The sequence below is a fragment of the Sander lucioperca genome, chromosome 9 (assembly GCF_008315115.2).
Source record: "Sander lucioperca isolate FBNREF2018 chromosome 9, SLUC_FBN_1.2, whole genome shotgun sequence".
In the NCBI taxonomy this organism is placed as follows: Eukaryota; Metazoa; Chordata; class Actinopteri; order Perciformes; family Percidae; genus Sander; species Sander lucioperca.
Genome location: NC_050181.1, coordinates 23308996 through 23321372, shown reverse-complemented (window position 1 = coordinate 23321372; position 12377 = coordinate 23308996). Strand labels below are relative to the sequence as shown.

Below are 12377 nucleotides of genomic sequence, written 5' to 3'. Positions count from 1 at the left end.
CTGAATCTAAAACCAGCTAAGACAACGGAGGAACGGGTTGTTACAAATCGATGCAGTAGAGTCGTCACACAGTTCAGCTGAACAGCACTTAATTTAACAAGGAGGATGTTATGACATTTTTACATTACTTGAATTTTATTATATTTTGAATTCTATCCTTGATCGATATCTTTAAAATGTCTCTACTTTTTCAATTTGTGATAATATTTGGGATTGGGATCTATGGAATTCATCTAAGCTTTATGAAACAGAACATTGATTTTTGTCTTTCTAAATGCTAAAAATGCATTCAGTAAGCATGTTGTTAATATCTCATTTTGAGTGTAAGAAACTTTGTATTTACAAGTAGTGCACAATGTACATGTTGAGAAATCACTGACCCTTCTTCAACACAACTGAATGACCTGTGTGCAGCATACTTTACTACAAACCCATTCATGGTAGTTGATTGTTTTAGATTCAGGGCTCTGAGAAGAGTGGGTAAGGGAGTGACAAAAATATCTTGAGTGCACAACAATAACACAAGACAGTCATTAGTGTTAATACAGGATGTAAGAGAAATATGCTTTGTGATTTTTACCTTGCAAGGCCTCAGACAGGTTAATTTGTATGCCCTTAGCCTTGTCTGCATGCAAACACAAAACATACATATTGGAGCAAAAGGTAGATTATGAAAGACAGAAGAGATTCATAGTTCAAGCATAAATAATTGAGTAATACACAGACAAGAATGTTCAACAATAATCATTAAGGGTGCAGGGTGCAGTTTACTGTGGTCAAAGATAACAGAGACATGCATCTGACAGTACAAATCAGTAAAGAAGATAGATTTAAAGGGGTAGTCGCAGTATAAATCGGTCCACGAGGGTAAAAAAACAAATCAAAACAAATCAAAATCAAAATCAAAAATCAATACAGCATAGTATCGCAACATTTTTCGTAGCAATACCCTATCGATACATGGACGCCAAGTATCAATCTTTCATTATATGAATTGCACATGAGAACTTAACGTTTTGGTACTAAAATAATAAAGAAACTGCTTTCTAAAGTCCACTAGATTGAGTGAGTTGAGTGGAGTTTTTTTTTGTTTTTTTTCTTCTAGTGAGAAATGTATCTTTTTAGATAAAACGGTCCTTTGGGGACATCATTTGATGTGAAAAAAAAGGTAATAAATAATCGCAGAATATCACAATGGGTTTGAAGTCACAATAATATCGTATCGTGACACAAGTATTGTGGGGCCTCTGGTGAGTCCCAGCCGTAGTCCACATGCTACAGACCAACGAGATATGTTGTTCATGAAGTGGCAGCGTCAGAAATGTAACCATTAGGGCCGGCTATCGCCATCGATTCAATCCTGATTCACAAGATCTTGATTCGATTAGTTTTCCGACTCAATCTCAATTAGGTTAGGGAAATTTCCGTCACAATACCAATTTTATATTACGATATAAAAAATTAAAAATAAAGATTCTCAGAGAATTTCTGTTGTAAAATTGTCCAAGCAAGAAGCAACTCTCAAATATATTTTATAATACACCAGATTAATGTTTACATTAACAGTTGGCCACCAAAAGTTTGTTTAAAGTACTTTTACTTATACATCCATGGTGAAAAGGCACATATTAAAAGATTGATTTCTGGATTTTATGAATCAGTGTCAGATCACATAAACAAAGATCAATTTTAATCAAAAGAATCGATTATTTTAACCAAGCCCTAGTAACCATCTTAACAAAAAACACTTTACAATAAAAAATGTGACAAAAGTGATGTTCTATAAGCTCTGCAGTTTATATGCTCAAATTATTAATTAAAATTAAGTGATGTTCACTTCATTTGACTCAATAATCTGCAACCATTTTGATTCATTTAAAATGTATTTGTGTTGCAACAAGTACTTACCAACGACTCCCTGATAGTCGACCAGGTCGAAGTAAACCACGGCTACAGATGTCCAGACACCCAGCAGGGCCAGGACAATGAACCAGGTGAAGAAGCTGCCGCTGCTGGACCCAGAGTCTGCCTTCTTCCCATTCTTATTGGCTGATTGGGCTTTATTAACATCTGCAACCCAAAGACAGTATATGATGTCAGGTTCACTTGTTCACACTTGACAGGTTTCCTTGGAGGCATCTTTGTCCACACTCTAAAGTCGTGCTGTACATTTAAATAATGATGTAAAGTCTATAAAAGAACAGCAAAGACCAATCACAGCAAATGTAATGCATCACTCAACCACATTGTTTGTTGCATAACCAGCAATTTTGTCAGTGGGTGGACTTTGAGAAGGTGGCAGCCAATGTTACAGTTTCATCACATACCTTAGTAAGGAACAAAGTAATACCAATTATTCCAACCCTCCCACACACACACTTAAAAACCTAATAAACCTCTTCAACTGTGGGATATTAAGTCCACCTTTTGACAACAGTACATACGCTGACTGCACAATTGAAACCATACAACTTAGTTGTGACTTTGTTCTGGGAGTATAATTGTATATGAATTCATCCTGAAGCATTTAGTAAGGAATGTTCGGTACACCCTTGGGAATAAATAAGACGTAGACATGCATTAGGCTAATATCAACTGTAATTAACACAGGTGGAACATAAACGAAGGTGTGAGTTTCATCTGGACAGCTTTTATGGAACAGTTGTCTTTAAGTCTAACCCTGTTAGTCTGGTTAACTGCCAGATACAGAGCTATTACAGTTAATGTTGTCAGTATTGCGAATGCAAATTAAAAACCAGAGCTCAAGAGTCTACCATGTCATTAACATGCGTCGTTTTTGATTTCCCAGAAAGAATAAACAAAATCTGACATTATGGACTTGAAGTAATGTATATCTTAAGAAATACAAACACACGTTAAACACAATGTGTGTGTGTGTGTGTGTGTGTCATGATATGTTCCCATTAAGATAGTATGAAATGTTATATTTTTTTTACACTACAATCTGGGCAAATCTGCTAGGAATCCCGTCATCTGCAGTATCTGCACTAATCCCTCAGAACTGGCTCCGTGGAAATGAGCCAGGAGATGGAAACAGAGAAAAAGATTATCCAAGAAGCTATTCCATGGGTGCCAACAACCCACAATGCATGATGGGCTGAATAGTGGCAGAGAGAATGAACAGGTGTTCAAGTATGTTACATGGTGCTAGGTCAAACTCAGACACACACTCAAAGAGCACAGTTCAAAGTACTCACATAGCAAGCTGTATATTAAAATATAAAGTCTAACACTCAATCTGTACAGTGACTGACAGTGTTACCTCTGAACAAACATTTATCATTACAGAATCCATTGACACCCTAGCTTGAGCTTTAAAGTCAATATATTGAGATCAAAGTTTGAGAGACAGACTTTTCTAGATCAATTGTACAGCTCAAAATACACTGAAGAAATGTAATTACCCCCACACCTCTAAAAGTCTCCAATATTTATAAGAATCCCCGTTTACTGAGCTGAGGATATCAATATCAGCTTTGTTTCTGCGCCTCTATTGCAGAGGTTTGTCTGTTCAGTGGTCAGCCTAGTTTAGCACAAATACTGAAGCATGTGGAAGGTATGTTGCATTAAACCTGTTCTAGATTAATCTAAAAGTGGACATGAATGTGGGTCAAAGATACTATGACGAGCTGGAAGCATGAGGAATGTATTATAGGTATTATTTGAAGTTAAAATACTTAAATGACCTGGCTCTCCAAACTTAGGAATCTTTTAAAAACAACCATGTTGGTTACATATTCCCATCAAAATAATGTGTAGCACAAGATTGTGCATTGATCTGATCGGACACTATCAGGCCAATACTGGCTTAAACAGCTGGATCTGGCATCGCTGACAATAGGGCTGATCTATTCAATTAGGTTTATATTCTATATATAGTATATATACTGGAAATTTGAATTCCTATTTAAGTTTTGGCCAATTTGTTGCTGCATTTAAAATGTTTACACTTGAAGAATTTCCTGTTAATTTTGAAGATGTTTACCAAGTTGATGGTGCCAAGGTTTTATTTGAATAATAAACAGTCAATTTATATCTATGCATTTGTTCCATGTTGTATGTTGAAGCCAAGCCTGATGTTGCCTTTCACATAAAAGAATGATTCCAGTTACTGCAACACAGTGGGTCATACAGCTTATTAATTAAACACCAGTATTGGATGGGTACTCGGTATCGGTGGAGCCCAGTCAGATCGGTGTATCCCTAATATAGTGTGTTCACAGTTTAGTGTTAGTTTTTGCACTACTGAGACAACACCCACCGAGCTAACAAGGCAGAAAACAAATACACCAGATCGTGGCTCCAGGACAAGAAAAAAAAAAAAAAAAAAACTTTTGAAAATGGGAGCTCAAAACACTATACCTGCTTTCAGTCCTGCAAGAGGTCAACTTTTTTGCTCAATTCCTCACTTAATCCTTTACCCTGCAACCAAACAAGCAGCCCAACCGATGACCTCCACATTCCCTCCTTTGTCCTTCTCAGCTATCCCGTCAGTAGCCATTGAACGTAGGCTTTCCTCACCTTGCATTTCCCCAGCTGTCACCGTGGGGATTGCCGTGACAACAGGAGTTGTGACGGACTCGACCAGGGTCGCTGGATCACCCATCCCTGCCAAGTGACGGCCTGGCTTGCCAACTAACCGAATAACAGGTTAACTGGCCACAAAGACAGCCTACAGTCCAAGCTAAGGGTATCTCTGCCTCCTGGTCTTGCCTCCTCTCAGTCTCTTTCTGTCCCTCCCCTCTTTCTCTACTGGCTTTCTACTCTTGCTCATATGTCAGTTCTCCTTGCTCTCTGTGATTTTTTTTCTGAGCCTGATATGGCTCTGGAGGTCAAACACAGCTATATATAGTGTTGTTAGACCAGCTGGGCCTGACACACAGACAGAGGGAACAACAGGCTGACTGCACTGACAGATTGAAAGGACTGCCCGCTCTCATCTTCCTGATCTGAAAGATTTTACAGTCAAATTTAAGTACATTTACATAAAAAAATAAAAGTCCACTTTGTTACCCTGTGTCGCCAACGGAGACAATAAAAACAGGGCTCTACCTTCATTTTGCATTTGAAAAAATATCAGCATGATAAGAACTACCTAAAATGACAATAAAAACCCATCTTTTTGGGAAAAAACATATTTGACAGGGGTTAATGCATAGACTGTATAAGTGAACCAAAACATCTGGATCGCCCCCTGGTGGCTGGATGCAGTATAGGTCAAAGCCCCTCTGGGTCAAACTAAAAGAAGCAAAGTACAAATACATTTTTCACAAAAATGGTTTCTGTCATTTTCTGTAGTTCTTATCATACTGATTTGTTTAAGTGTTAATTTTTATGACAAGTTTGGTTTTTATTGGTCATTTGATGCTATAAAAACCAGGTGAAAAGTCATGATTGACAGCTGTGATTGACTCGCGATTGGTCGAGTTGGTGTATGGGCAGGACTTTGATACCGCAGCTCCACCACCCGAGCACTACAGCGCAGAGATTGGCTCCAAAATTACAAGATAACAGCCCTCGTATCTGGGATACTTTGGCTTCACTTTTGTACAGTGGGAGGAAGTAGAGACGCGTTGCCCATCTTTATATACAGTCTATGGTGTGTAGGCCTAGCTGCGGCGCTGAAACTGAATGTTTGACCATGTGAGGGCTAGCAACACGGCTGCAGCAAACAGGAGTAGAAGTTAGTAGAGGTTGCGAACTGGACAAAACGACCTGGCCGGATCTACAAGAGAAAAATTAAGAGGTCTTCAGGAATTTGATTCAATTGAGCACGTTTTAATTGTTCTTTCATGTTAAGTTTTGGCCATGTTATATGCTGTACGGAGACAAAGGCACGTTATGGAAAGTGTATGGACAGAGAAGACGCTGCCAGCGGAAAACCGCTGCTGATTAGTAGGGGTGTGACGAGAAACTCCGCTCATGAGACGAGACACGAGATTGGGTTCATGAGAACGAGACAAGATTTTAACACCATTTTAAAGAAAACTTCAAATGATGAAATATGACCGAAAAAAATAGTCACAAAATGAAAAATGAGCACTTTGAAAGGTTTTGCCACAAACTCAAATGGCTTCTCTCCTGTATAACGAACCTCTTCAGACCTAATAACTGTGGCGCCCCCCTCTCCTCCCAAACCCGTGCCTACAACCTATTAATCAAATAATTATTCATTTCTTACACTGCACTATAACTTTTATTATAGTTTTTTAGCGGCTTTATTTTCATGACCGTTTTTAATTGCTCTTTAATGTTTTATGTAAACCATTTTAAATGGCCTTTTTGCTAAAAAGGTATAAAAAAAAAAAGTTGACTTGCCCTTCAACCTCCAGCCTGTCAGTCAGTCACCACGGCAATAGAGAACACCTGTCTGTCTCGGAAGGGTAACATTCAACTGCACGACAATTTCGCCATAATATAATTTTGCAGCAAACGCTGTCTACGTGAAGTTTTGAAAAGCGTAACCACACTTGTGTCCGCTTTAACGACATTGCGAACACCTGCAGAGGTGGCGTAACTTTCTCTCTGTCTGCCACTGCGCGTGTGTGCGTGTGCTGAGCCCCACTCTCTGTGAAAACACGTAGAGAGGACAAAGAAGCTTTTGCGGCCTCAGATACCAAAATGTAGGCTCGATGGTGTTTTTTGCCTCCAACGGCGCCTTTCAGGCAGCTAACCCGAACCTTAACCCTAAACATAACCATTGCCGCGCTGCCTGGGAGGAGACGTTGGGGGCAAAAAACACCAGACAGAAATTTGATTGATTTAACATGAATTGGTCCCGAGTAGAACTGACGTAATTCTGCACTTGTGTAGGCTACCGTTATCGCAAGACAACTTTTAACCTTGACGAGAAATATCGTGTAACGTTTTAATCTCGCGAGATCTCGTGGGACGAGAACTTGTCACACCTCTACTGATCAGTCTTCTGAGTTTAATGTTTGTGTTTTTACATCAGAGTTTATGTGGCAAAGACATTTCCATATCCCATTTAGCAAATCAACTACTTGACAAAAGGCAAAAACCTCAAGTGAGCTTAAAAAAACATTTTGTGCAATTGAGGAAGTTTTATCAAATACTGGAGTTTACCGTCAGCTTTTCTAATGAGCACAAAATAGGTCAATAGAAACACGACTGATACTGTTACCTCAAGAGAGTACCTGTATGGTGACCCATTAGACACAGCAAGAAATTCAGGTTTACATATTTAGACAGCAAGAAATTCAGGTTTACATATTTAGGTAGCTAAGGTCTTGTTCTTCTCCTCCCAACCCATTTAAAGATCTCAAGTCAGTCCCACAGCAAACAACTGATAAATACCGAAAACCAAATATAACCAAAGTGAATTTTATATGGCTGGTTTTCAAGGATGCAAAACAAGCCTACTGCTTTAATAACATACACACATAATTAATGTATACCCCCCCCCCACTGTGTTAAGGAGAGTACTAGAGCTGCAAAGATTAATCAATTAGTTGTCAACTATTGAATGAATCGCCAACTATTTTAATAGATTAATCGGTTTGAGTAAAAAATACTCTGATCCCAGCTTCTTAAATGTGAATATCTAATTCATACTCATCTATGACAGTTAAACTGAATCTTTAAATTGTGGACAAAACAATTTGAGGACGTCATCTTGGACATTTTATAGACCAAACAACTAATTTGAAAAAGTAATGGACAATAAAAACAATCGTCAGTTGCAGCCCTGCAGAGTACCGTTAAAAAAACGATACTGGCACAATCTAATATGGACATATCTCACAGACAAGACAATGCAAAGAAAATGACACACACACACGCACACACCAAAACCAAACTGTTGTGCAGCAAACATAAAAACCATGCAACAACATACTGCTCTCTTCCTCCATACACTTCATTCTTATAGGACCACAGCAGCTAATTCTTTTCTAAACAAATGGAAAATTCTCTCTGTGCAGTCTATTCTCTGTGAAGATCAGTACATTGTTCAGACTGAGTAGCTTGTTTCGAGTCTTATGTAAGGGCAGCTGTGTACCGCCTTCGAAACTCCTTCTCTTCCCTCTGGCTTTTGATGGGCGTGCATTTTCATGTGTGTACACACAGATACAGGTTTTTATGCCTTGGATGACACCTCACTTACATTCAGTAAGCTCTGACAAAGGACTTAAATGAGCAGTGTGTAGAATTTAGTGCATCTAGCAGTGAGGTTGCAGATTGCAACAGACTGAAAACCCCTCCCCTTACTGCTCCTTTTCCAAGTGTGTAGAAAAACCTACGGTGGCCTTCAGGTAACGTCAAAACTTTAAAAGTCAGAATTTGGTTTGTCCGTGCTGGGCTAGTGTAGAAACATGGCAACATGGTGGGCTCTGTTGAAGTGGACCTGCTCCCTATGTAGATGTGAAGGGCTCACTCTAAGCTAGTGAAAACACAATTCTTAGTTTCAGGTGATTATATATATTAATGAAAACATAATAAATTACGGATGTTAATGATTAACCATTTAACCGACAGTATTCATCCGTCAAATTCTTACTAATCAGTTAAAAACAATATTATTAAAACAAAATAAAAATAGGCTGCACAATATATTTCTTAACTGCTAGTTAACTTAGCAAGTTGTGTTTTTCTGCTCGTGGCTCTGCTGGACGGCGCTCACAGCAGAGAGCCAAGTGACAAATGCCACTTGTTTCGATGAGGGCTAGCGGGTTTACTCAGATGTCCTACACAAGGAGTATGCAAAGGCAGACACACAGCTGACAACTTCGCAGGTAGGCACGGTGGAGACATGCTCAGACATACACGCGGCGGACCGCTGTGCACTTGTGTCTGTCGCTCAAGCGGTTTCAGGAAAATGGCTGCTTGTGTCCACGACAATGCGCGGAACATCGTGGCTGTGCAATCGGTCCAAATCCGCAGCTGTCCACAGAACGTGGAAAGTATGTCTCCTGGACAGGTGAACTGGAACTCCGTTGCGTTTAATGATCAGTTAACAAAAGGTCAGCGATCGGTCAGAAAATAACTCTAAATTAGCATCCCAATTATAAATATTAAATTCCGTTTCTGCTAATAGATCCTCCTAAATCCTGCACACTGGTCCTTTAATGCCCACCTCTAAACTTTAACCAACTTTAAAAACAGCTGCTTTGGAGAAGTGAGGCCCAGGAGAATTCTGTTTCAGAAATGTCTTCAACACACACTTTAAGGGCCTTTAAGGCCATGTTGATGTAATCAATATGTTAGGGGTCTCCTGACACCAAGCAGGTACATTTCTGATTGTGAGGAACAGCTCAGCAAAATCCTCAACCTAGCAGCCAACTACATTCACTCCTTTAGTGCTGCACTTTACGGATTCGATTTCATGGCGCCAGGATCTGTAACGGTGCACAGTGCATTCCGATGATGGAGGCTGTGATCTGGGCACAACAAAAAAGGCAGGAAACAATCCTGTGCCTGGCTTTGTTGTGACAAATCCCCAGAGAGTCACTTGTATTAGCTAGAGCTGTTTGTTGAGCTAGTGGCAAGCTTATTAAACAAACATGCTGGTCAAACATAGCACAGTAGCTTCAGCTTTTTAAAAGTTCACAAATCCAAACCCTTTTCCAACAACAGACATTTTAATTTATCACAAACTTGGTAGACTAGACTTGCAATTATGTGCCATTTCTGATATAAGATTATACTGTAACCTAGCAACAGAAAACACTGGTTTCTGATATGATGGCAGGTATCGTAGCCTAAATAAGGACTGAGTGTGTTTTCTTTAAGGATTTCACTAAAGCAAAGAAAATCGACCTGGACACGTCCAACATATTCTGCTACAATGCTGAATGAGACACTAACGAAACGCCATACTTTTGTCCAGGAGACCAGAAGAAATTATTGCCACCAGGTTCTCTTTTATTTGAAAATGTATCTCAATCCTATCAGTACACTGGATTTATATCTTGCAACACAGTGTTCAAATGCTAAATAGGGGTGTCACTATTTTGATTAAATCGATCGAAATGAGCTTTTGATTTCAACTATCAAAATCAAGAGCAGGATGGGCGATTTTCTCTCTCCAACCCTGCACTCCAATGAAAAACAACAACAACAACAACAGACACAGCGTAGCTTACCGGCTGGTAGCATGCAGCTAAAGACATAGGGTATTGTTAGCTTACCGGTAGCCTGCAGCTGCACTTTGCAAGATACCACTGCCAGAGTCAGAGACAACAGAGCAACAACAGAACTGAAAAACTTTGAAAAGTTTAAATATGAAAATGTAATGGAATCCCGACTTTAAAATTGAAAGTCGAATCGTGGCTGTGGCGAATCGTGACACCTCTAAAGCTAAGCATTTAAAAATACAGGAAAAAAATATCCCGTTCTGAGGCATCCTATTCCTGGGATGCATCAGAGATCCTGGGAGCTGGGAACTTGTTTCTCCTGTAAAGCTCGACAACAATATTATCCAGTATGTCACATTGTCCAAGAATTCTAACACCAGTAATCGTAAAGATCTGTCGGATCACTAGAATCTGTTTTTAAGGAGGTTACTGTTTAATATATTCAAACTTGTGCTGTAAGGTTTAATTCACCAGCAGACAGCATGATGCAGCACCGAGCCAAAACATGGTGATATTTCCATCTAAAAAGGATTTAGTTAAGAACACACTCTGCACATGCAAAGAACACAACACTGCATCACACATCAGTTCCAGAGGAACAGGCTTTTACCCTTTCAGCTGCATACGTCAGCAACTCCCAGCCCTTTGGAGAGGGGAGGAGGAGGCCTGAGGGATTGAAATTATGCATAATGTAGAAAAATAAAGAGTGCATGACAACAAAAAGGTAACTGGGTGAACTATGAGATATAAGAAAGGAAAGTGCAAATATATCAAGATAAATGGACTAATCCTGACAAAAAATTACCCCCTGCTTGTGTATTCTCACAGAACACTGATTTAACCAACAATAAGATCAGCACAACTGGAGATATTTCAGACTGAATGCCTCTAAACTGTTTAGTGGGATGTTCAAAACACACCCTACCTGTTTGCACTCTCCTATAAAGCTTGACCGAGAGCCAAAGTCAATATTTGATATGCCACTTTACAACGTTTGATCATATGATGTAACTCAACTAAATACAGGCAAAGTTGTCGTTTAGTCAAATCTATAAACTCTTAGAATCTGCAAATATGTTAAATACACTTATAATTTATTTCTAATACATTTGCCTTGTGCTGTTCGGTCACATAACTAAGAAGTGTAAGAAATAGGCCATGTCAAAGTATTCCAAGGGGACAAAGATGAGGAGGTCCCCCTCCCCGGGATATTCTTTTTCTTGTGAGGGGTCCTTGGCTGAAATTTTTTTTTTGAGAACCTCTAGAGTTAACCCACTATTGCTCCAGAACACCTCACTTTGATTGTTTACCTATAGCAAGGAATCACTTGCTGAAACTTCCTTAAGGAAGACAAGTTCCTGACCAGTGATGGACCAAAGTTAAAAGGACACTTCCTCCATGTCGGTGTTGAAGCATCCACATTTGGCATGGCTCTCACATACTTCTGTTAAACATCCTCTCATTCCAATGTGTCACACAATTCGGCCTGCATCTTTTAAAGCTGCACTCTGTAATAAGAAACTGTACTTATAACCTACATGGATACACTTGTCAACTGTCACTGATACAGTATGCAACTACCTGTCATTATGTATCTCTCTGTGTGTGTGTGTGTGTGTGTGTGTGTGTGTGTGTGTGTGTGTGTGTGTGTATATATATATATATACACACACACACACACATTTGAAAAGAATAAAACATTAGGCCATAGATGTCCATCATTTGAATGAATGTGGGCTCTTTAATAAAAACAAGTTTACTTTAATACATCTCATCTACTGCTGCAAAATGAGTGTGTTCCTTCATATATCAAAACCTTCGTACATGCTGCTGGTTTCATAGTAATCCTCACCATAGACAGTTTAACCATACAGCATGCATAGGGGCTGTGGTGGGCGGGGCAGGGAGAAAAAAACTGAACATTTTGTTCCCTGGACTTTTTGAACCATAGCTGTGCACTTTGATCTGCTACAACATAAGACATTATGAACTCTGCAGATCAAGCTACAATCAGTCAAAAAGCAAAACTGCGCATATTTTGAAGCTGCATTTACATTTTTCTTTCCAACATGTTCAGCTCTTATTCATCAGCAAATCGGTGTGTAGAGCAGCATTACAGTAGCAACAAATGCAGACAACCGTTTATAAAACAAATATATGATATATAAATATTTTAAGGTTTATTAGATTTCTGTGGTAACTCTCAGGATAGCATCCTATTCAAATGTACTATAAGGGGACTTGAGAGACTTCCTGTGCAGT

General features: G+C 39.2%; 1 protein-coding gene across 28 annotated transcripts in view; it reads right to left on the bottom strand.

Moving 5' to 3' along the window:
* The window catches only part of asph (aspartate beta-hydroxylase), a 57437-nt gene that overhangs the window by 43532 nt on the left and 1528 nt on the right, over positions 1 to 12377 (bottom strand). For 6 of the 28 annotated variants that reach the window (XM_036005574.1, XM_036005578.1, XM_036005579.1 and 3 more), the window contains exons 1-3: positions 4543 to 4833; positions 1909 to 2070; positions 581 to 625 (exon numbers count right to left, since the gene is read on the bottom strand). In XM_036005574.1, coding sequence (XP_035861467.1) covers positions 581 to 625; positions 1909 to 2070; positions 4543 to 4627 — 292 coding nt within the window. In that variant the 5' untranslated portion in view covers positions 4628 to 4833. Of the gene's footprint in view, positions 1 to 580; positions 626 to 1908; positions 2071 to 4542; positions 4839 to 12377 lie in introns of those variants that run through there. The other 22 variants (XM_036005582.1, XM_036005575.1, XM_036005588.1 and 19 more) reach the window with 12 other exon arrangements.